Genomic DNA, 26,063 nt, shown 5'->3' with positions numbered 1-26,063 from the left:
CAAGCCATGTCCTACAATACATTGATGTATAACAGACACGAAGCCAATCAATACCTAGAATGACATCAAAATCTACAATGTCTAAGTCTACTAAGTTAGCCATGGTGTTCTTGTGATTGATGGAAATTGATAAATCATGATAGACTCCCCAATGAGCATAGAAACACAAAAGGGTTCACAAAAGTTTTTAAAGTAGAGTTGCAAACTGATTTTCAACATAAGGATTTACAAAGGATAAAATTTCTCCTGGGTCTAACAATGCATAAACATCAAAATTAAAGACTTTGATCATACCCATGAAAAAATCTCAAGAGTTCTCTTGCTCTTGGCGGCTAGTGATAGCATAGAGGAGGTTTGCCCCTCCGCCAGTACCAGAAGTAGCTCCTCTAGGTTCAGTCCTATCTAGTGGAGCAACTAATGAAGGTTGAAATCTGTAGCTCCCATTACCACCGCGTTTCTTACTCTTGGGACATTCTTTAATGAAATGCCCAATGTAACTTCACTTGAAACAACCCACAAAGCCTTCACGACACATACTAAAGTGATTTCTACCACACTTGGCACAGGCAGGAGGCTTATTACCTCTTTGTGCCACAATACCCTGTGAATATGCAGGCCTAACTCGAGAGTTCTTACCATGATGCTCAACTATTTCTCTAGGCGCAGGTGCACTAGAAGATAATGGTGCATGCCCCTTCTTCTTCTAAAATTGTACCCAATTTAAACCACTATTTTATTTCCAGGAGTCATTCCCGGTCTTGGCTTTCTACATGTTGTACATAAGCCATTAACCAAGAAATATCCATATCTCCAAGCATTGCACCCCGACCCTCTTATCTTGAAGAACGACACAACCTAGCAACGAAAAAACTGATCCTACTCTTCATGTCCTTTACCATCTCTGGAGCATAACGAGTTAGTTGGGTAAATTTGAACCCATACTCATGCACACTGAGTGAGTCCTCCTTAAGGGTGATAAAATCACATACCTTGGCCACTTTCAATTCTCTGGGAAATAGACGCCCCATGAAATCTTTTTAAAAACAAGCACAATTTGGATGTGGTACATTTTCATCTCTGCGCTCCTTCCACGGGTCGTACCAAGTCCTAGCGACACTCTTGAGTTTGTATGCAGCTAGTTCAACTCTGTCAACACCAACCGCATGCATCACATGAAACACCTTGTTAAACTCTTCCACAAAGTTTTTCGGATACGTAGAAGTGCTTGTACGAGTGAATCTTAGGAAATTCATCCTCAAGAATTCCTGAATCCTCGAAGTGTCTGCCACTTCTTGTCCAGCTCCTCTTTGAGGCCTGACTTGGCTTTTCACAACTTAATTCAATATCTGAATAGCCTCACAAAACTCTTCATTAGTAATCTCTCCTTGAGGTTGTACTGCCGAAGAATTGAGTAGCTCCTGTTATTGAGCTTCTACATTTTTGCTAGCTGAACGACCTCTTACTGCTCTTCGTCGACGCATGGTTATTCGGAACACGCGCAAGCACGAATTATAGAGAGACTTTTAGAGATAAACTTTAAAGCGCAAAAATATATGAAAGAAGTGAGAATTTTCCTAAATGTTGTAGCCTCCTAGTCATAGATGTGGCGCGCTTCACGCAGAAGACTAAGACTCTACATACACGGCTTCATACACTCCCTAGGAATATTGAACTATGTGCTCTGATACCATGTTTTCCATGCCTGTAGCCTACACCTTGGACGTGGCCGGTACCCAACAACTATCATAGGTCTTGAGTGAACCCTTGCCTGGGTTACTTAACTTAGTGGAAGACTATACTCATGTCAGATAAAGAATTAAAAGAATTCTCATCAAATAACTTAGATAATTGTCTTACCTAAAATGACACTGAAGTCTCAACACTTGAACATATGAAATTATAAAATAACTGAGACTCTAGAACGGAACTACTAATTGTCTACGAAACCTCTAAACTGACTGAGATGGATGTCAGAACCGACCCCACAACATCCAAATGAATTAATCTATTAAAGCCATAAAAAGATGTCCTCCGAAATGCAAGGAGGCTCACTAACTGACTTTGGAGTGCTCCACGGAATCAACGATGCACTGCGTGCTGATCCTTGTTACCTTTGTGCACATCATAAACAGTGCAGATAAACTAGCATAAGTATATTAAATGTACGAGTATGCGAGTTGGATAATCACACGACATATGAACTCGCATCCCCACATTTGTGCTCAATAATACTCCCAAAAATATACTAACTCTTATGTTTATAAAACATACTGATTCTGTGATTTGAGATTAGTGCTCAAAATATTGCTTTAAAAATCTCTCTTAGAAATCATACATTCCCTGATTGTTCCATTTTATTAAACTATTACTTTTGTCTTAAAACTAGCCTGAAGTCTCTTTTCTTGTTAAATATGAAAACGTTTGTAACTCTTAGGGATTACTTAGTCCCTTTATAACTGTTCAGAATGAAATCAACTTTACACTCTCTTGCTTGTAACTTGAGTCCTTAAAAAAAGTTTAAAACGTTTGCTTAATACTCTAGGAAACTTTAATAACTCACATTGACTTGCTTCTTGACTTTTGGAATTGACTCTTAGTTTCTTTGACTTTGATTTTAACTTTACTTGAACTGGATTGTATTTAAGGATCATGATCTAATATTTATGGATTATTTCATGATGATTATATGTACTTTGTAGTGTTGGAATCACCTACAAATGATAGGTACATAACTTAGGAACTATTATGAAGAGATAGGGAAAAGTCGAGACCTCTAGGGGTTTTGGCACTCTAAGAGGCACGGAGCGCTAGAGCTTGTGTGGTACACTCTTGTCTGAAGTGCTTGAGGCGCCTTGGCAGGTCAAACAGAACCTGCCCTGATGGGCCATATAAAGAACTCACCCTAACTCTTCCTGAGCTGGAAGTTATGGCTATTTGAAAATGACCAAAACTCACTTTTAAAAGCTGAAAATTTTCCAGATTTCCATATTTATTTCAAAAATGGATTATTCTTGGTTTCTTAGATTATCCTTTAGTTATTTCAGTTCAGGAGATGTTACACACTCATTCTTAGATGGATATGGAAGTCTCTTTCTCATATTGAAAAATATAATTGAGTGAATGACTGTGGAAAATTTGATGGAAGTCTTTTTGTATTTAAATTAGATTGTTCATACATATCAATACACAAAAAAAAAGCAACATACCTCATGTCATCCACCAGTAGTATTTGAAAATGGTGAGATATACACAAACTAGGGTTTGAAAAATAGAGAGATGTATACAACTTTTGTTACAACCTTTTTGTGGTATTAATATTTTTTTTCGATATGCCATAGACAAAAGAATTAAAACAAGATTACAAGAAGGAGAAATCAAACATTTTTCACTCTTGATAATTATGTTTTAAAATTTATTAGAAATGGTCGATAAATTCAAAAACAAGACACTTGCTAAAATGAATTGTAAATTTATAAACGAACACAAGGGTAAAAAATTGAGAAACAATGATTGAACCAAACTCACTATCACACAATTCAATTCCTTTATTTAGAGAAAATAAAAGATAACAATTAATTGAATTGAATGAATGAGTGAATCAATACCATCTATATCGCCTTTATATTTTCCTCTTGGTTGTTGATCTATCCCTTATAAAATTGAAGTGGAGAAGAAAAATGACGTCGCTTATCACCTACACTGATTAGGGTGTCAACTCTTGACTACATATATATTTTTTAAAAAACTAAAATTAATATTAAGAAGTGAACATACAATATCTCTCCTTTTATATGTACACTATTGATTGTTGAGCTGTTTCATGAAAACATTTTTTGTTCAATTTTTGAAAATATGTTATCTATCCAGAAAAGGTAAGATAAATTATAAGTGCAAATGTTTGAAAAAACTAGAGTTTTAACTCAAGATTTAGAAGAATTAAATTAATGTGCTAATAGTTATATTTTTACATATATTGAGAATTTTATAAAAAAATCTAATATCATTTATTTCTTTTACCTTTTTCATTTATTATATTTTATGTGTGTATTTATTATAACTGTAAAACATGAAATGTTTGATTTTTATACTTTGACAAAATAAATTTAAAATAGGTCTCATAGAGTTAGTCAAATATCATATCTAATGCAAACCATCAGAATCACTACAAATTGACATAGGACATTAAATTCTGATTGAGGCAATAATATTTTTTCACAAAAGATAATAGTTAGTTTCATTTAAAATTAAAGTATTTTGAATGTATGTTTTGGAGTGGAAGACTCTACATATCTTTTTTTACACTTGTTTAGATTATGAAATTCACAAACATGTGACACACATAAAACAATATATGTGTAATTGTTCATGTAAAACTCAATTTAAAATTATATGAAAAACATTTACTTTTTCCTGCAATGTGATAGATGAATATTTTATGGGTATATGAAGTTTAAAAATTAATTGTTATGTCGTACGTGCTTATATGTGTCATCGTAATTGTTGAACTATTCCTTTTGTATGGAAATAGCATCAACATATTTAGTAAATAAATTTAAAAAATAGTTGAAGATAAATTTATTCATGGTGTGGGGGACAAAAATATATAAATACTAGAAAAAAATAAGTCTATTTATAAAAGTGTAACTTTTCGATGAATGCAATTCAATTGACCCCCCTCCACAGTAGATAGTTTCTTTATTTCCTTCAAAAAATACATGCATCGAGTTTGAATCATTCAAATTTATCTCTTTAAAATTTAAAAATGCAACGATATGAAGAGATAAAAGTTCTAACCATCACGATACAAAAATTGGGTGTGATTACACTTGCCTTATCCAACTAAGACATGTCAACCTAAAAAATCATTGAAAGTGTAAATACAAAATTAAGAGATGAAATAAGGACTAAACATAACATAAGAATTTTGAAATAATAACATACAAAAACCTTCCCCAAAACCTGTTGTCATGTATACATGTCACTAGGTAAATATACAAATTTTTATTAAAGAACAAGTCTGAATGTCTACAACCCTAGAATAGTAGAAAGACATGATCAAGAATAAGTGACACCTTCCGCGATTACTAGGAGGTGTTGCCAATCCATGTTTTAAAACATAGTTAGTATTCCAACAAAACTTTGCAGAAACACGAAGTTACAAAAGTTTGAATGAACCAGTAAGAGAGATGAACAAAAATTAATATACAAAAAAATAAAATACGTAAACGTACCAAATACTAGAAAATAAGAAAAGAAAAAAATCAAGCCCATTGAATACATAGTGTCCCCTTAAGGAAATTATTTCCTCTTGTATCCGATGTTTGATTTAGAATATGTCCTTCCAGGATAGAATGATCACAATCACAAGTGTATTGATACCCAAAACTATCGTGTCAGCAAACCGCTCAACAACAGTAAAGTACACGAAGAAACTTTGTGCAGAAGCAAAAGAAGAAATCAGAAAAACTCATAAGAAAAACTTCTAATGAATGAATGATATTTTTAGGCAAGAGGAGCAGGTTCTGAATTGTTGCAACCCTTTTAGAATCCATAAGACCATTAACGCAACCTTTTAAACGGTCTGGGCTTTTCCTGAAAGTTGCAAATTTTCATAACAGTCATTTCCAAGGGATGGGAAATTTAAATAAATTCGGGAAAGATTTAAATAAAGAGGGTCACACGGATCCGAGTTGGGTCAGGTTAATCTCAACTAAATAATTGAAATTTTTTTTGTTATCAACTAATTAAATTAAAACGTTTTGTTCATTTAATTTAATTAATTAATTAAAACAAACTTTGTCCAAAATATTATCACTCGATCATTTTCCAAAACAAAAGTTATAGCCGTAGCCATAGCCAAAGTCGGGCCGAGTAACGACAACGATAATGAGAGGGGGATCCCTCTTTACAACACTCTTAACAATTAATAGAATTGTTTCTATATATAGACTGTGTTATTTTTCTTTCCACCACCAATAAGAGACAAATTCCTTTTCACTTAAGCATAAAAGTACTTTTCAAGTCCCCAACTCTTCAAGTTCCAAACTTTTGAAGTTCCACTCTTTTCATCTTCCCTTTATTTCTCATTAATTCTTGCTACATACCTAACAATCCCCAGATTAATGTGGAATGATTATAAGATAGGAATGCCCTGACCAATGTGTACTTTTTAGACAATGATTGATTACATCTAGATAAGTTGGTTTCCCCTTGGACTTTTCGTAGTGGTCATATGTCGGATATACACGGTCAATCGGTAGATGCGATGTATTTGAACCGTCAAGCTTTGGTATTTACCTAGACAACCATATGTCGCACAATTATCACTTTTTTGTGTATGATACTTACAATTGTTTTCGTTTCATCCATGAACACCTCCTGGTTTCACGAGTGTATACGGAATAAAATTTTGGCCTAAATTCTCTTTGAAGAGGCTTACACTTCACACTCACATAGGTGATTTCTAACCGTGAAATCTCGTATATACACTATTTGGTCATATCTTCCAAACTAAGCAAATCCTTAAAAACGCTATGCTTTATTAACTCAATAACAAGCCTTAAAGACTTAACCTTGTTCCTGAACATTTTTTTCATCATGAGAATCGATTGAGTTGATTTACAATGTCAAACCGTAAGTCACAACATTATTTTCCTCCTTGAATCTAGCTCTTGAGATCTCTACTCTACTAGATAGATTTATCGCTATGCTGACTTGTCCTAATCTGTAAACCCATTCCCTTGGATGATCTTTCAACCTCCTCTTTCGCTAGGCCTTTCGTTAGTAGATCTGACACATTATGACTTGACTTCACATAGTCAATTCTGATAATTCCATTAGAGAGCATTTGTCATACGGTGTTATGTCTCTGTCGTATATGACGATACTTATACTTGTACATGACACTTCTTGCCTTACCTATTGTTGCTTGACTATCGTAATTTATGTTGATAGGTCCCATAGGTTTGGGCCAAAATTGAATATCCTCTAGGAAATTCTAGAGCCCTTCAACTTCTTCACCAGCCTTTGGAGCGAGCGATACATGTTTATTTGGACGATTTCAAAGAGACTTCTCCTCTACAAAGAGTAAGTACATAACCACTTGTAGATTTTACTTCATTTGACATGGTGATCCAATTTGCATCACTATATCCTTCAATCACAGTAGCATATTTGTTATAATGTGAAACATAGTGTTGTATATGTTTTAGATACCCATACACACGTTTCATATTCATCAAGTGAGTTTGATTCAGATTACTAATGAACCGACTTAGTTTGTTTATAGCACATGATATATCTGGTCATGTACAATTTATAATATACATCAAACTTCCCATTACTCTTGCATATTCTAATTGAGATTCAATTTTACCTTTATTCTTTTTTAAATGTAAAACTTAAATTAATTTGAGTTTTGACAATAATGAAATTCAAGTATTTAACTTATCCAATACTCTTCAAATATAATGAGAATGAGATAATTCTAGTCCACGAGGAGTTTTGAGAATTCTGATCTCCAAGATCAAATCAACAACTCCTTTGTCCTTTATATCGGACTTGCTGGACAGCATGCACTTAGTAGCATTTATATCGTCAATATTTTTACTCATTATTAACATGCCATCAACATATAGACAAACAATGACTTCATGATCATATTTTTTTAATCTAAACAAACTTATTACATTTGGTAATCTTGAATCCATTTATCAATACTGTTAGGTCAAATTTATCATGCTATTGTTTGGGTGCTTTCTTGAGCTCATAAAGCAATTTCACAAGTCTTCACACTTTCTCTATTTTACTTGGAGCTACAAACTCTTCAGGTTGTTCCATTTAAATTTCTTCCCTCAACTCTCCATTTCAGAAGGTTATCTTTAAATTTATTTGGTGGATTTTAACATAATATATTAAGCTGCTAGTGCAATTAACATCCTAATTGATGTTATCCTTGTTACTTAAGAGTAAGTGTCAAAATAGTCCATACCTTCTTTTTTCTGTATCCTTTGAATATAAGTCTAGCCTTATATTTTTCAATATTTCCATCAGCTTTCATTTTCTCTTTAAGGATCCACTCTAATCCTAAAGGTTTACTTCCTGGATAATGATAATCTAATTCCCATGTATCATACTTAAAAGTTATTCGATCTCACTATTGAGAACTTATTTCCAATAAGTTGACTCAACCGAAGACAGATTGTTTTAAATGTTTGAGGCTGATTTTCTACCAACAAAGCCACAAAAAATGGTCAGAAAGAAGTGGGTTTCATTGGCAAGTTCTACACCTAGGATCCTCACTATGTAATGGAATTTTCATTCATTCTTTCCGTGCTCATTTAGGTATGTCACTTCTCAACTCACATTAGGTTTTATACGGATTAATGTGTTCAAAAGCTTTGCATTAACTGACTAAATTATTGTGTTAATTAGACTCAAGATTATCAAATTTGTGAACCAAAAACCGACAGGCAATATTGTTCACAACATATCCAATAAATACACAGTCTATTGTTTTTTGTCCAATTTTTACCCTTTTAGGTTAAAAAAACATCTACCTTGGATAGACACCCAACACTTTGAAATATTACACGTTTGTTTTTCTTCCTTTTCCTAACTCATATTGAATTGATTGTGTTTTGCTACATGATACCCTATTGAGTATCTTATTAGTCGTAAGGATAGTTTCCCCCCAAAGCTTTCACGGTGAACCAATTCATCATTAGGACATTCATCATTTCCTTTAATGTTCTGTTTTTCCGTTCTACCAAACCATTTGACTGTGGTGTATAGGGTGCAGTAGTTTGATGAATAATACCATATTCCAAACATATCTATGCAAAAAGAGATTCGTATTCTCCACCCCTATCACTTCGAATGATTTTTATCTTTTGATTCAATTGGTTCTCCACTTCATTTTTGTATATCTTAAATGCATTAATTTATACATCATTTTTATTAAGCAAATATACACTACAAAATCTAGTGCATTCGTCAACAAAAGTTATAAAATACTTTTTTCCTCCACGTGATCGTGTCGACTTCAGGTCGCATATAACTGTGTCAATTAAGTCTACAAGTTTTGAATTTTATTCAACAGACTTGTAACGATGTTTAAGAAACTTACTTTCCACACAAATTTCACATTTTGATTTATCGCATTTAACATTAGGCAATACTTCTTAAGTAACCAATTTTCACAAGACTTTATAATTTAAATGTCCCTAATTGGTATGCCATAAATCATTTGACTCGAATAAGTAAACATAAGCAGAAATGTTATTAATACTGTCAACAACCATCACATTTTGTTTAAAAAGGCCCTAATGTAGATAGACCTTTACTATGAACATCTCATTGTTACTTTTATGTTTTTATCACTAACTAGGAAAAACTTAAACCTGTTCGTGACGATTACTGCAGTAGAAACTAAATTCTTCCTAATAGTAGTGATACACAAAATACTCTTTCAACTCAACACCTTATTGGATGTCATTTTAAACATTAGTTACCTAGTTCTTACAATCTTTTATGTTGATGTATTTCCCATGAACAAATCTTCATCGTACTTAGCAGGCGTGTACGTTTCAAAAACTTTTTATGCAGAGCAAATATGTAGAGTGAGACATGAGTATAGAAACGAATCCTTGGGAGTTCTAACTAACTTACACTCCAAAATCATTGCACACAGGTTATCTACATCTTCTATCTCTTCCACGATGTTTGCTTGACTTTTTCCTTTGCCTTCATCTTTGTCTTGGCCCTTTCTTGGAGCATGATAGTCAGAAGATTTATGAACAGCCTTACCACAGTTGCATATAATATTTGCCCTTGAATATCTTCTTGTCCTGTTCTGACTTCTGTCCGTTGGACTTCTTTCTCTTTTTTCTTTTGTAGTAGATTCTTAAAAAATATTAACTCCAATTATTGTTGAACTTTTATGAGACTTCTTTTCATCTTTTTTATTATCTTCCTCAATCTTGAGCCGAATTACAAGATCTTCAAACTTAATTTCCTTATGATTATGCTTCAGATAATTCTTGAAGTCCTTCCACAAAGGAGGTAACTTCTCCGTCATTGTAGCCACTTCAAAATCTTCATTTACAACCATATATTAAGCAATTAGATAATGGAAAATAAGTTGAAGTTCATGCACTGTTGATCCAACAGTTTTACTATCTACCATTTTATAGACTAAAAACTTTGCAACCACAAACTTTTTCAAACATGCATATTTTGTCTTATAGTTCTTCTCAAATGTGTCCCACAACTCTTTTGAAGTTTTCATTGCACTACAAATATTATATAAGGCATCTTCTAAAACACTCAGAATATATTCCTTCATATGAAATCTGTCTGTTTCCATGCTTTAATAATTATGATTTTTTCTGTCTGGCATTTCAGCATCTTGCACTGTTTCTTCGCTGGTAAATTTCTACAGACCAATAGTGGTAAGCCAACCAAATACCTGTTGATGTCATCCTTTGAAATTCACACAAAGAACTTACCCGGTTTCTCTACTTGTGGTACAGCAGTTCGAGTTAGTGCAACAACATTCACTATAACATTGTTGTTTTCCATTTCTGATAAACAAAAATCGATACACTCTTAATAAGAAATAACATAAAATTGCAGAGTTAAGGAAATATAAAAACACGAAGGTTTTTTCCTCCACCAGAAATACAGATTAAAATAAAACTATAATTTCTTGAAGTTTGTTTCCAATTAATATTTTAAAACAGAGTTACTTATTACAACTAAACATTGCAGAAATACGAAATTACCAAAGATTTAATTAAATAGTAAGAGAGATGAACAAAATTTATTTACAAAAAAATAAAAATTTGTCAACGTACCAAAAATTGGGAAAATGAGAACAGAAAAAGATCAAGCAGACATAATAAACAGTGTCCCCGTAATGAAATTATTCACCTATAGTATTCAAAGTGTTATTTTAAATATGTCTTCCCATGGTAAAGTTAACTCAATCCCTAGGGTTTTGATATCCAAAGATCTTGTGTCAGCAAACCACTCAACAATAGTAAAGTACAAGAAGAAACTTTTTGCAAAAGCAGAAGAAGAAATAAGAAAAATTCAGAAGGAAAAATTCTGAAGAATGAATGATATTTATACGTAAGAGGGACAGGTTTTGAAATTTTGCAACTCTTTCAGAATCCCCACGACTATTACTGAATGTTTGCATCTTTTCAAGCAATCCTGGTTGTTCGTTAAAGTTGCAACCTTTTAGAAAAGTCATTTCCAAGTGGTGGAAAATTTAAATAAAATTGGGAAATATTTAAATAAAATGGGCTACACGGATCCGAGTCAGGTTGGGTCAATCAACTATAAAGTTGAAACGTTTTGGTTAATCTCAGCTAAATAATTTAAAATATTTCTATTATAAACTAATTAACTGAAAATTGTCCATTAATTTTATTCAATTAATTAAAAAAATAATTAAATTAACTAAAATAAACTTTGTCCAAAAAAATGTCTCTATTGATCATTTTTCGAATCCAAAGCCGAGCGAGCGACGACGACGACACAAGAGGTTCTCTCTTTCCAACCCTTTTAACAATTAACAAGAGTTTTTCGATATTGAAACTCTCCTATTATTTTTTCCACCACCGATGAGGGACAAATGCCTTTTCACTGAAGCATAAGAGGACTTTTCTAGTTCCAAACTTTGAAGTTCCTCTCTTTTCACATTCCCTCCATAGCCCATTAATTCTTGTTACATACCCTACAGGACGTACCTCACAAACTCCTCAAATAAAGCCTCGAACACTTATATAAGAGGAGGATCGGGATAAATGGAACCCATACTCTCTAGTGCTGGTGCACTAGCAGATGATGGAGAAAATCCCTTTTGTTTTTGTTAAAAGGAAGAATTGTTTACATTTATGTTTTGCTTTCTTGAGTAGTTCTATGATGTCTTATACCTCTCATTGTTAAACTCTTCTTTGTCTTTCAACTTGTCCTCCTCATGTTGTTGCACATGGATCATTAAACTTGCTATGTCCATATCCCCTATCAACATAGTTTCCTTGCCTTTATTTATTGATAGGGAGACAACCCAGCAAGGAATAAACTCATCCTAATCCTCATGTAAGGAACCATCTCCGGAGCATACCGAGAAAGTCGTGTGAACTTCAAACTGTAGTCATGAACGCTCAAAGAATTTGTAAGGACCTTAAAAATGAAATAGGATGAACTAGAGCTTCACATGAGTTTATTACTTGTTAAAATTATGAGAAATATATTTTAGTAGTTTGGTTAAAAGTGTTTCAAGGTCAAATGTCAAGGGATGACCATATGTTCGAAAACTAATCTTTTGTGTGCTAGTGTATTCTTGTATGTTGTCCTTGATTTTGTGTGTTGTTTGGTGTCGAAAATAACTGGAATTGACCCTAGGGACTAGATGAAAATATTTAGCGGATAAATATCCCCTTATGACTCCTCAAGGACCACACTAAGTGTCCTTGAGGAGGACTCTAAGCTCAAACCACAAAACTGACAAAATGGAATGACGTACGACCATGACTTATGACTACTAGGTCTTTTGACGGGGCACGATTTGGTTCGCTAGTCAATACATAGTCTAGTGAGCCTTATCTCCTATGGAAAACTCTATGACCAATACCAAAATCTAGCTGGCTGGTTTGGCACACTTCCTACGGTCTGTACGTGGTGGTCGTGAGTAAGCATTTGTTTTCCTAGTACAAGTCGGCCTAGCCAAGGTTGGTTTGGTAAATTTCACCCTAGGATAATAAATACTTGGACGTTTATTTTTTTTATTTAATGTTATTTGAAGTTAGTTAAAATACTTAAACCTAGAATTACACTTTATTCTTCAATATCAAACCCCTCTTTAAATTCTCTCAAAAACACCATGGTAGCTTAAGCTCAATTTAAGCTAGGGTGAATATTTCCATTGATTTCTTATTTATGGTAAATTAATCTCTTAGGTATGATGATCCTTCATATAGTGCTAACCTTCACCCTAGACTCAATTTCAAATTGTTTTCAAGTTTTCCTAAAGTTATGAAAATCCCCCCAAATCTTCCTTAAACTCATGGGTTCTTGGACTTAATTGTTTAAAGAGAATTGTAATGTTTATAGTATATTTTAATTGATGTTATATGTTTAAAAACTCCATGAACCCGTGATTTCTCTAATTCACTATTTTTGGCTTCAAAAGTGGGTTTGATAATTATGATTGTTTATTGGTGGAATTTTACTTATATGGCTTTATAGTATTGATTCCTATTGTTATATATCTATATATATGATGAATTTTTTATATATGTATGAGTTGGTTATATAAGTCATGTGGGCATGATAATGGTCAAACGCTCTTGTTATGTGAAAATTGTAGGAAGTTAAATAATGGTGAATTGTGGTACTAAACGATGGTGAGTTGGCTCAATTTCCTTTTATAGTAGATTTTTTTGTAAAGTTTAATACGCTTTGCTGTAGGTGTTTAGTTTTCATTTCTTATTATGAATGTGGTCTTGAAGGCATTATGCGGTGAAATGAAGTGAGGGTTATGATATTGTGTAGAAGGTGGCATAATGTATAAATGCCATGTGATGTTAAGGTGATATTGTATATCGTATTGTGAATGAAAGCATATTTCATTTGAATGTTTACATGTGATGATGATAGACTATGAAGAGTCTTTATATGTTGATACGGTGTCTCTATTTGTTAGACCTAGTTATCCCTACTAGATACATGAAAGATATAATGAATGTGGTCTCTTGACTTGATAGGCTTAAGCCTCCTTTTCTTGAATGAATGAATGAAATGATAAATTGAATTTACTAGACCGAGCATGGTGACCTTTCTATAAATGATCTATCCTTATGAACCTTGATTGGTAGAACCTGTGTTGCCCTTCTTGGTCATGGTATTAAGTGTCGGTAAGCCTAATGATACTTCCCTCTCTAATACACATATGTGAATTAAATTACTTTATGGGAACTAAGGCAAAGAACCGAGTGGATATGCTTAATATAGTAGCTCTACTTGAGTATGAGAATAGAGAATAAAAAAGTCTTGATATCCCCTAAAACATGTTCCTACATGGGATGTTTCCTAGTTCTACCCTAGTCAAGTAGAAGACTCTCTACGGAATACCTAGCTAGTGTGGTCTATGTGGGTTATGCATATCACCATCATGTGAGATGTGCACTCTAGCTATTGAATAAGTTCTACAACATGTAAGTAGTAGTATGGGATGCTACCTACACATGGCACGAGTAGGCTTTGAAGATGCTAAAGCAAGTTCCGCAGGTGTTCCAAGACCATTATGTGAATTATCTTAAATGCATGAATGTCTCTTTAAATGTTCTAATAAGGAACATTGACTGGTTGGGTTGTCTTTAACAGCAAACGGTACTTGTCTAATGTAGACTTGAGGAACACTTAGGTGTGCATGAAGTGGTTGTATGGGAAGCCCCTTCATGTTTTTACATAGGTGGGTTTTAAGATAACCTTAGGTAGAATGTCTCAATCATAAGAAGGGTTACATAATGAATGTGGTGGTACCTTGTGTATTATATGGGTAATATTTTGTATGTTGATGTTGCTTTTCCACTTGATTTATGAAATATTATCAATATGACCTGAAAATCAATTAAATCAAGTAAATGTCTTATGTCAAGTAAATGCCCCTTTTACTATGATTTTTTCATGGTCATCATACTTAGTGCTTCATTATACTTATTTCATATTTTCTTTTTTTATCTACAAAATGTAGGTGTGGGCAAGTGATGAGATTGCTAGAGTTAAAGCTTTGGACTTAAAAATTCACTCAAGATTTTGTCATGTCTACATATGTCGAGGACATAGACTTCTTATTGTAGTTTCTCTTTCATTACGACATTTTTATTAAGCTTTTATCTTTCTATCAACGTTATGGTTTGTGTTCCTAAATTTGATATTCTAAAAGTTACGATCTATGTTGGACTTATGAGACTAAAATTTTGTTGCTTATAAAGAGTTAATTTAAAGTGTGTTGCCTCTTGAGCCTTTTGACTTTTCTTAAATAAGGTTTTAATTCTTCACTATTAATAGCCTATGTGATGAATGAATGCAATGAGCTTTTATAAGACTTTTTCGAGTTTATATACGTCGTTACACAATTAGGGGGTTCTCTCGGGCCATTAGAAACATAATATTAGAGCATAAGGTTGTGAAATAGTCCTTTGGATTCAAAGTATCACGAGGCCACGTCTAGTAGAGTCTTGTTCATCGTGTGAGTCGCGACACATCTATGTGTGGGTGGCTATAGGATTAGAAGTTACACTTATTTTATATAACTTAAATCCTGCCTCACAATGGAGTTCTATAATTGCATTTTCCTAATATGTTCTCTTGTTTTTATGGGATATGAGTACAAGAAGGACGCTAACAAGGACAGTTGAGGAGGAATTAGTAATTGAGGGAGTTCTTCCCGGAGGTGATCAAGTTCCTCAAAGTAACAAAGTTCTAATAGTTATCAAAGAGAATGAGGCCCCGATCGTTCCCCCGAATATGTCTTATGAGGAGGTTACAGTGGCTTTTCTTACCCTATACCGAGACATGCCAGATTAAAAAAATAGAGATATGGGGACTAGGGTGAATGATATTGAGAGTACTATGGCCTCTAGGTTGAGGACTTTGTGAGGATGATATCTTATCTTTGTTTTCTCTAAAGTTGGAGAGGATCCCCAAGAATTCTGGGATGGTGTTTATAAGGTGATGAGTGTTATGGGGTGTCTTCTATGGAGAAAGTGGAGTTGGATTCATATCAATTGAGAGAGTTTACTCAAGTGTGGTACACTAAATGGAAGGAGAATAGGCCGGTTGAAGCGGGTCCTATTGAATGGGATGAGTTTAAGGAAACATTCTTAGGAAAGTACATTCCCAATGAGAAGAGAGAAGTTAAGGTTGAGTATTTTATAAACCTCAGGCAAGCTTGAAATTTACGCTATTGTTTAATTATGATCCATCCTTGGTGTCTAACCCTATAGAAGAGAGGAGTAGGCTTGTTACCAGTATTTTTGATCTTTTGAAGAAAAAGTATCATATGGCAATGCTCCATAAGGACATGAATATAACTAGGCTCAGAGTGTATGCTCAATTTTTTGAAGAGTACAAGCTTAAGTTGTTGGTTAGGGTATTTATTAGGGGAAGAACAACGAGCAAAGTCAACCTATGTTTAAGAAGAGAGTTCGAAATCATGATGCTTCTAGTGCTCCTAAGGTTAATGTTACGATTCTCCAAATAAATTGCGTTTGAATTAGAACAATACTTTTTTAATATGAGTTAATAAGGTAATAAAATGATGAATATAAGTTTTAGAACTCGATTTGAGGAGTTTGGAAGTCAAACGTCTAAGAACAACCAAGACGTCTAGAAGCTAGTCTAGTTGAACTAGTGTGTAGTAGGGTTTTATAGTGAAGTTTAGAGGTCTGGTTTGAGGGAGAAATTGAGTACCCTTGGTATCTACATATACAATGACATGTAAATGGACAAAAAATTTGAGTAACACTCCCCGGGAATAACTTTAAGCATCCTAAAAGAGGACCCAAACGTTACCCAAGAAAGCTGTCGGGCAGCCCATATCTGGAGATAGTGGTGCATCGCGCCTTCAACACTTAAAGGGATAATTTTTGCGTTGGATGTGGGTATAACATAAAACATTCTATATCATAATTAATTTCCTGAACCAAGATTGGGAAGTGTCCCCGTGACGCGCAACAAAATCCCATATTTGGTCGCATCGTTTTCAAGTAAAATTAGAATTGGTCAAAAGGTCCATTAAGTGTAGATGTATTTTGAGTACTTAGGGGATTATGTATTCAAGGTTAAGTCATTTAAACTTCAAATTCTCCAATCAAATTAAAACCCTCAATCTAAAACAAAAGCTCTTTACTCATTCTCTCTAAAACCTCCATTGTCTACGCTTTGAAGCTCCAAGGAATAAGACAAAATTGTTCAAGTTTTTCATTCAAATTTCGTGGGATTTATTCAAATAAGTTATGGTTATATCATCCTTGACTACTCTGTCATTGCAGGATCTAATTCCAATGGTTTTTCAAAGTTGTTCAAAAACATAGAATTTTAAATTTTGAATTCTAAGCATGGGTTCTTGCATGAAAAGGTTTCGAACAATGTTTTATTATATATTGATGATTTTAAGATCAAAATTTCCATGAACCCATGTATTCCTTGAATTCCAAATTTTGTCTGTAAAGTGGATAAATTGATTATGTCTTGATATTATTGAATTTATGTGTAAATTATATTGGGAGCTTGAATTATGTATAGATCATGATAAAATACTTATAGGCTGCCTAATATTGATAATATCTATATTTTATATTATTTGAGCATTGATATGGATTGTTTGTTTACTTGGTACTGTGTACATGGCTATTGGTAAGAGCCTACGTAAAGTGATTTGATTGAGAAGGCTAAGCAATGTGATGATGATGATTTGAAGGTGGTGAGTTGACTTTATGTCTGTATATTGTGTAGAATTGATATTGAATTCTATGATGGCGGTGTTTATGTGTTATAATTGTTATGAACATGGCCTTGGCGGCATTATTATGTGAATTATGGTTCTATCATGTTATAGATTGTACAAGTAAACTATGTGAAGGATTTTTTGGTAAATGTTTACGTGTGAGGTGAAAGTATGATTCCCACTAAATGGATATATGTGAAAATTATTGACTATTATGTGTCTCTACATGAGTATTGATAAGGTATTTTGTTGGGTAGACTTAGTTTTCCCTACATTGGACTTGAATGTTATTGAAATACGTTATATGATAATGTGTGTCTTGATTGGTAGAATTAGGTCCCTCTACTTGATATGTGAAATTTATGTGAATGTTATCTCTTGACTTGGTAGGCTTAGGCATACTTGTCTTGTACGTGTTTGAATTAACTTATGAATGAAGTCTAGGATCGGTAGACCTAAAGAAGGTACCCTTTTATGAAACACTTATCTTTAGAACCTTTAAGATGAAAAAGGTTATATACGTGGAACCTTGAATATAAAAAGAAGGTTAACTAATGAGGTATCCATGAAAAGTATTATGAGTTTGTAGGACTAACTAATGGTACCTTCCCTAATACACCTGGGAAATGATTACTCTATGAGAATAAAGGCAAAGAACCTAGCAGATATTCTTGTTGTAGGAACTCTACTTGAGAATGAAACTAGAGTGCAAAGAATCCCATGATATTGAAGAACCATGTGCCAAAATGGGATGAGTCTTAGTTCTACCTTTGGCAAGTAGAATACTTTCCACGGTGTGGGGTTCCTATGACACCAAATTCCATACCAAGGTAGTATGATGTATGTCGATTAATGCCTAACCTCATCATATAGGACGTACACTATAGTTATTGGATAGGTTCTACGACATATAGGCCGTGGAATAGAATGTTATCTATACACGAGAAAGATTTGAAGATGATAGGTGAGTCCCGTAGGTTTCTCCAAGACAATTATATGAAGTCCTCTAATTGATGAATGTCTTCTGCATGTGTTAATGAATATTGTTGACCTTGTAATGTACGAAGAATAGAAAGGCTCTTACCTAGGTAGCTTTATGGATTGCTTAGGTAGGCTTGAAGAGGGTGTATGAGCGGTCTCTTCATATTCTACTTAGCTGAGTCTTAGAGTAACATTAGGTAGAGAGTCTAAATGATATAAAACTTATCTTATTGAATATGGACTATGTGATATAAGATGAAATGGAATAACTTTATTTTTGGTAGTCTTAAGGATTAATTAGGGGTGCTTGAAGAGCTGTATGTGTGGTCTCTTCTTGTCTTACTTAAGTGAGTCTTAAGATAATCTTTACTAGGGTTTATAAGTACATATGGTCATGTGATTGACATTACTTGGATATTTATCATGTGTATGTTGTCTTTAAAATGGTTCTTATACTTATTTCATGATATTTACATCAAAGGAGAATAAAAAACATGTTATAAAGTTTATGTTCATTTTAGCATGGTTTTCTTGCATGTTCACCTACTTAGTGCATTCAATGTGATAATTACATATGTTGTCTATTTATACAAGAGTAGGTGGCAGGTGAGGAGTCCCTTAGAAGCGAAGCTTGGGAATAGTATTGTCTCAGGAATACTTGGTATGTGCCCATATGATTCGAGGACAATTATGTTAAGTTTTACTTTTCAAAAAACATTGTAATAGACTTTGACTTTATTTATAATTTATGTATGGGTTATGACCCTATGATTTATATGTGTCTAATATGGCTATGACGAGACTTAGTTTGCTTAAGTTTCTATAAAAGAGTTTGAACTATTATTGTGAAAAGTTTTAATTCTACACAACTTTTCATATATAATGAATGATGTCTAAGGGATTGTATAAGATCTCCGAGAGGTCGAGTACGTCGTGTGGCAACTTAAGAGTGCTCTAACTTCGAGGGTGTACTCTCGAGTTACTACAATTAACTTTGAAAGAGGTGGTGATTCCCAATTTTTCAAGCCTACTTGATCTTATGTTTACTTATGTTTATGATTCTATAGAAGTGTGTACGATGACTAGTAAGTATGCTTAGTTTACCCTATGTGTTTTTTGAATGATATGTTATATGTGATATGGTAACGTATGTGTGTGTCTTGTTTGGTTCGACTTATGTCCCTTACTTGATGCATGTAAGATGTTTATATGACTCCTTGACTTAGTGTGCTAAAGCTTATTAGTCTTGTATGTGTGATTGACATGTAACCTTGGATATAGATAAGAAGATCATTTATGTGGAATCTGATAGAAAGAAGGTTATCATATCCTTCAAGTCGAAAGTCGTAATTGTATCTTTCACTTGTGAATGGTGGACATGGATATTTATTGGCTGGAATATTATGAAATTATACTGGCTGGAATATTATGAAATTATACTTAGGAAAATCATTGAGTTATCCTCTTAATCATTGTAAGACTACCTAGGGGACCTTCTTAGTAAGGTGTTATGATTTGGTTGTGTACTCGATATGGAACTTCTTCATATGCTCCTTTATGTATATTAGTTTATGAAAACAAATACTAGATCCAACTGAGTATGGTAAGGGATTTGATCTATTTAAAATATGAGAATATAGAACGAAGAAACCCTTTATATTCGTTAATCATGTGCCTATATAGTAATGTGTCCTCGTTCTACCATTGGCAAGTAAGACACCCTCCATCGGACAAGGTTCTAACTCTTGATTCCATTCTTAGCTACCATGGTCTGTGTCAGTTATTTCCTATTCTCATCTTATGTGATACATTCTAGTGTTAGATAATTTCAATAAAGTTTAGGTAGTTGTATGGGACGCTATCTAGACATTGCAGGAATATGCTTGGAAGATGTTGGTATGTGAGTCCCTAGGTCTTCACCGAAACCATTATATGAATGTCCTTAAGTGTGGAATGTCATCTAAGTGACTTAATGAACATAATGACTTAAGTAAATACTTATTATTTAAAAAGGTATATATGTAGCGTAACTTTTAGGATTGCTTTGGTAGGCTTGGAGAGGGTGTACGAGAATTCTGTTCATGTCTTAATTAGGTGAGTCTTACATTAATTCTATGTAGGGAGTCTAATTGGTTAATGGGAATAATCTTATCTTGTGTAGTCTAAAGGATCTTTTTGATGTGTATGAAGGGATTGTATGGGCGGTTGCTTCATAACTCACTCAAGTGAACCTTAGAATCACTTTTGGTAGGAGGTTCTCACGTCTATGTCAATTGGTGTGTTATGTGGTGTATTAAAATAACTTACTCTAGATAGTCCGAGGGATCAACTAGGCGTGTATCAAGGGTTTGTACGGGCGGCCGGTTCATATCTTACTTAGGCGAGTCTTAGGATAACCTTAGAAGGGGATCCGTGTTAGTATGCTTATATGCTTTGATGTGGTTTTGGTGTTACCTTGTGATATGTGAATATAAAGTTACAATGAAGTCACTGTATGATTTTCATTAATTGAGTATAATATGGAATGTGCCTTATATTTTGAATATTGACTTGATTGATGTCTCTTAAACTATCTTATGAAGGTTTTATATCAAATTTCATGAAAAGCATGTTATTTACTAAATGTTCCTTTTTCGTGATTTTTGCATGGATTCCGTACTTAGTGCATCTAATATAGCAACCCGTTCTTTTCCAATTTTCACTAACGTGTAGGTAATTAGAAGTCTTGATATGACATGAAGGATGGATAGGTTTCTAAGGGTTGACGATGAAGTATTGGTGAGTCCTCATCGATTCGAGGACAATATCAACATGTTCGTTTTATGTCTTAGTCTTAATTTTATGTCATATATGGACTTATTCCCAATTGTTGTATTCTTCAATATTTAGATGGTTCAATGAGACATTGTAAAGGTTTTTTGTTTTAATAAAAGTCTTCTGCTTGTGTATGTTATTGAAAGAGTTTTTCATGTGTGAAGAAACTTTTAAGGTCATACCTATTTTGGAGTGTATATTGTGTAATGAATGATACGAGTGGCTTTAGTAAGACTTTTTGGAGTATCATCTGTCGTGTGGCGACTCAAGGATGCTCTAACTTCTAGGGTCTACTTGTGGGTTGTACCAATGTTTGTATCAGAGCATAAGGCTTGGGAGTGTGTTAGCTTGTCTCATAAACCACATTCAGTGGAGTATTGCTCATATTGTGAATAGTGCCACAGTATTAATAGGAGGCTATTTGGTTCTAGAAAAAATTCCACTTCTTTATTCTTCTAAACGTGCCTAAGATCTTCATATATGGTGTCTTTCCCTTGTTACTTTATATGTTGGTCCTTTTAGTGTAACCTTTGTAAAGTTAATTTGAGGGAGTGAAAAGAAAAGATGTGACTTGTTAGATGGGGTATAGATTATGGTGTTGATGACCTTAGGATGGTTGAGGTACCTTTGGTAGGGTAGTATAGTTTGAAGAAATGGTAAGGTATAGTGTATGAAAGGTTAAGGGAGTGGTAATTGAGATTGTTTGATGTTTTTTAGAACCGACCTTAGAAAGGAAATAGGTGGGGTTATAAAGAGTAAGGGTGAGTTTCTTCTATCAAGGGGAATTTAATGGGTATATGGTCACACTTTTGAGAGTCTTTGGTTTTGATGAGATATATTTTGGTGCGAAGTATTAGTAAGGTTTGAGGGTCCTTGATGGAATTCCTTGTAGTATGTTTATGTTGACCTTAGATTGGGTTTATTCTAAGTGGGGGAGTATGGTGAAGAGTACGGTTGTAGGGAGTGAGATATCCTTATCTTTTACTCACATGTTTATTCAAGCCTAAAACAAAGAGTTCCTAGTAACTTTGTTTATGTTGGAGTCTTTTGTAAAAAATAAATTTCCAAACATTCTCATTATGATATGCATGTTTTTGTTGAGTTCTTGTTGAATGAGAAATGAGTTTTCATGCATGGCAAATTCCTCATTATTGATGTGCATCTAGTGTAGGTTGCTAATTTTTTCAAGGAGATGAATAATAAGAATGTCTAAATTGTTATATCATATTAGTTTGTTGAGCATTTATAAGGAATTTCTTGAGTGTTGCCTTTGTTAAATTGTGAAGCATGTTCACTCTAAGGAAATTTGTGGTCACTGTGAAGAATTTTTAAAATAAATAAATTGTTCTTTTGTGGAAAATGGTGGTTTGGTGCTTAGAATTGATGTATAGGATCATGATAGTTCATTGGGAATGAAGTCTCTCCTAAATAAAATGAGGAATGTGAGTCTTATGGCATGATGAGTCGTAGATTAGTTTCTAGCTTCTTGTTGTGTTGTGAGTCTCTCGTTTTTGTGAAAGTGATATTTATCATATATGAGTATTGTGTGGTGTAGTTATGTGCTGCTAGTCTTCACTTAATCATCTCTTGATAGTATCTAAAATGAAGCAAGTGTCATTTGAGGACGAATGTTGTCCAAGTGGGGGAGAATGTAGCACCTCTAAAATGACTTAGGTGAAACAAGGGTCAAACGTGTGTGTCAAGAAATCTTGAAGTCCTTAAATGGTTTAAAATGATGTTCTGAGGAAACGTCTAAAGATTTTGTTAAGTATGAAGTCAAACGTCACCGAACGACCAAGACGTTCGACGAGTAGTCACCTATGTGTTTTCATGTTATTATTTGTGTGTAATGATTTTATGAGGTCCTTATATGTTTTAAGATAGTTCTTAGATTCATTATGTCGAGTTTCGTATGATTTGGAGGTCAAACGTCCAAGAACATCTAGTGACTTTCAAAAGATAGCCATTGGACGTCCTTATGACTTTGGATGTGTTTTAGAAAGATGCAGGGCTTGTTTAATGTTGAACCTGATTGAAGATGTTACTAAGACCTCAAGGTGCGCGTGTAAGGGTTTAACGTCAGGGTAAGAATCCACATAGGACCCACAAGGGGTCCTAGAGAGAATCCCAACCTGTTGAGGTAAACTGCCAGGCAGTGGCAATTGACGGCCCCAAAAATGACAGCCAATCGATCAGGCGATGGAACGTCAATGGGTGGCATTTATGCGTCCATGTAGCCTGCAGGTCTGAGAGTTTCAAACCCAAACAACCTACTACAAAGGACGAGGCGTCGTCAAGCTTAGGGCTTCTCGATTGTGTATGCTAAACTACCAGCTTCATTGTTAAATACTTGGGGGTTTTGGGAAGTTCACCCCAAGTCTTATTAAATAGGACGACAATTATTTTAGGTATGTTCAGGCATTTTTAGAGTATTTAAGCTATTAAACTCTCATTTACACCGTAGCACCTATATCAATACTCATTCCCTCTAAAAGTTTCTCCAAAAACCTCTATGAGAGCTCAAGGTGAAGATGGTGCTTGAAGATGGATCTTCAATGGAGTTTGTTCTTCAATTCTATTTGAATTCATATAATAAAAAATGGGAGTTCTTCATCGAAGGCTTTCTATTACCTTAAAATCACATTCAAATATGATTTAAAAATTTCAAAAAGATGAAAAAGTTAAAATTCTACTCTAAGTCTATGGTTCTTGGATGAAGGTTTCCAAAAGTTAAGATATGATATTATTCATGTATAATTTATGTTTTTCAATAAAAATCTCCCTGAACCCTTGATCCTCTCAAATCTCTATATTTGGCTATGCTATGGGTGATATGATCATGGCTCTATACTAGTTAATTCATGTGTAGATTGTTATGGGCTTTTGATTTATGTAGAGTCTATGATTGTATGGTTTATAGGTTGTATACCAATTAGATTATATTAGTATTGTATATTCTTATATTGATCGTATATTAAGCTTATGGAATTGAATTAGTGATCATGACCGTCGATAAGGGACTTTGAGTTTTGAGTTGGTTGATTTGGCTATGGATTGAAGTTGGGGGATCAAATTTTTGGTATGCTGCTCTAACTCCCTTTATATTATGTTATATAATTATTATATTGTGATGATAATTGGTATAATCCACTTATGGTTGTTGTGATTATGTGTTATAGTTGTGGATAATGTGGCCTTGTTGGCATCACTTTATGAATTGTGAAACAATGTGGCCTTTTCGGAATTACTTTATGAACTAGGATATTATCATGTATAACTTGTCTATGTGATCATGTTTAATGTCTTTCTGACATGTGTATATATGTTAAGTTCAAGCATGTTTTCTTCTATGTGAATATAGGTGATTATTATAGGTTATAGTGATGCCTTGTGTGTGTAGACTTAGTGCTGAAGTGTAAATCTTCTTAGATGATTATATTCACCTCATGATGAGTTATGTTGATGATTCTATAGAAGTGTTGTAGGATGACTAGTATGTAAGCTTAGTTTACCCTATGTGTTTCTTGAATGATATGTGTTATGTGATGTGGCAAAAAGTATGTGTATGTCTTGTTAAGAAAGACTTATGTCCCTTGCTTGATGCAAGTAAGACGTAAATATAACCTTGAATATAGTTAACAAGGTCCTTTAGGTATGTGTCAAGGGGTTGTATGGACGGCCGTTTTATATCTTAGGTGAGTCTTATTATAATTTTAGTAAAGGATCCATGTTAGGATGTTTATATACTTTGATTTGGTTTTGATGTTACCTTTTGATGTATGAATTATGCATTAATTTATAGTGAATTCACTGTAAGGTTACTATAAAATTTCCATTAATTAAGTATAATTTGGAATGTGTCTTACATTTTAAATATTGACTTGATTGATGTCTCTTAAACTATATTATGAAAAAATTATATCAAATTTTATGAAAAGCATGTTATTTACTAAATGACCCTTTTTCATGGTTTATGCATGTCTTCCATACATAGTGCATCTAATGTGGTAACCCCTTCTTTTCCCCTTTTGACAAAACTGTAGGGAATTGGAAGTCTTGATATGCCATGAAGGATGGATAGATTTCTAAGGGTTGATGATGAATTATTGGTGAGTCTTCATCGATTTGAGGACAATATCCACATGTTCCTTTTATGGCTTAGTCTTTATTTTATGTTATGAATGGGCCTAGTGTCAAATGTTGTATATTCAAAAGTTTAGATGGTTCAATGCAATATTGTAAAGGTTTATTGTTTTAATGGATGTCTTCCACTTGTTTATGTTATTTAAAAAGATCTTCGTGCGTGAAGAATGTTTTAAAATCTTACTTATTTTAGAGTGTATATTATGCAATGAATCATATGAGTGGCTTTAGTGAGATTTCTCAAAGTCTCATATGTCGTCTGGCGACTCAAGGATGCTCTAACTTCTAGGGTGTACTTGTGGGTCGTGACAGCCAGGGCCAGATCCCAAACTTCAGAGTCTAGGTTGGGTCACTTTATTTAGCACAGTGTCCCAGAGCCCAAACTTCAAATACTGAAGTGGCCGGGGCCTCTCAGTGGCGTGGCACCCCATGCCCGTACGGAGAAAATCCTTGAGTTTTCCTGCTCTGTAAACCCTCTAGATTCAACTCCCCATGCCAAACACTTAGATTCAACTCTATAACCAAAATATGCCAGAATCTAATCAAATTTTATTATAAAATGAAAATAAAGAACTTCTCAACAACTTAAACAATCAAGAACACA

General features: G+C 33.9%; 1 protein-coding gene across 1 annotated transcript; it reads right to left on the bottom strand.

The window, feature by feature from the left end:
* Positions 1-307: 307 nt before the first annotated feature.
* Positions 308-10,581, bottom strand: LOC104648516 (uncharacterized). The gene is made up of 5 exons (XM_010325842.1): positions 10,509-10,581; positions 9,948-10,095; positions 1,068-1,314; positions 583-703; positions 308-474 (listed from the first exon to the last, which is right to left on the bottom strand). Exons 1-5 carry the CDS (start codon positions 10,579-10,581, stop codon positions 308-310), a joined length of 756 nt encoding a protein of 251 aa, XP_010324144.1.
* Positions 10,582-26,063: the final 15,482 nt, after the last annotated feature.

This window comes from Solanum lycopersicum, chromosome 7 (assembly GCF_036512215.1).
Source record: "Solanum lycopersicum chromosome 7, SLM_r2.1".
Taxonomy (NCBI): Eukaryota; Viridiplantae; Streptophyta; class Magnoliopsida; order Solanales; family Solanaceae; genus Solanum; species Solanum lycopersicum.
This window is presented reverse-complemented; position numbering and strand designations above follow the sequence as displayed.

Bases quoted from the DNA above. Each gene is read 5' to 3' on its own strand.
- LOC104648516 (XM_010325842.1), bottom strand. From the start codon at position 10,581: ATGGAAAACAACAATGTTATAGTGAATGTTGTTGCACTAACTCGAACT. The intron at 10,096-10,508 runs GTAAGTTCTTTG...TTGTAAATGAAG, and splicing joins ACCACAAGTAGAGAAACCGG to ATTTTGAAGTGGCTACAATG. The intron at 475-582 runs GTAATAAGCCTC...ATTTCATTAAAG, and splicing joins GGGTATTGTGGCACAAAGAG to AATGTCCCAAGAGTAAGAAA.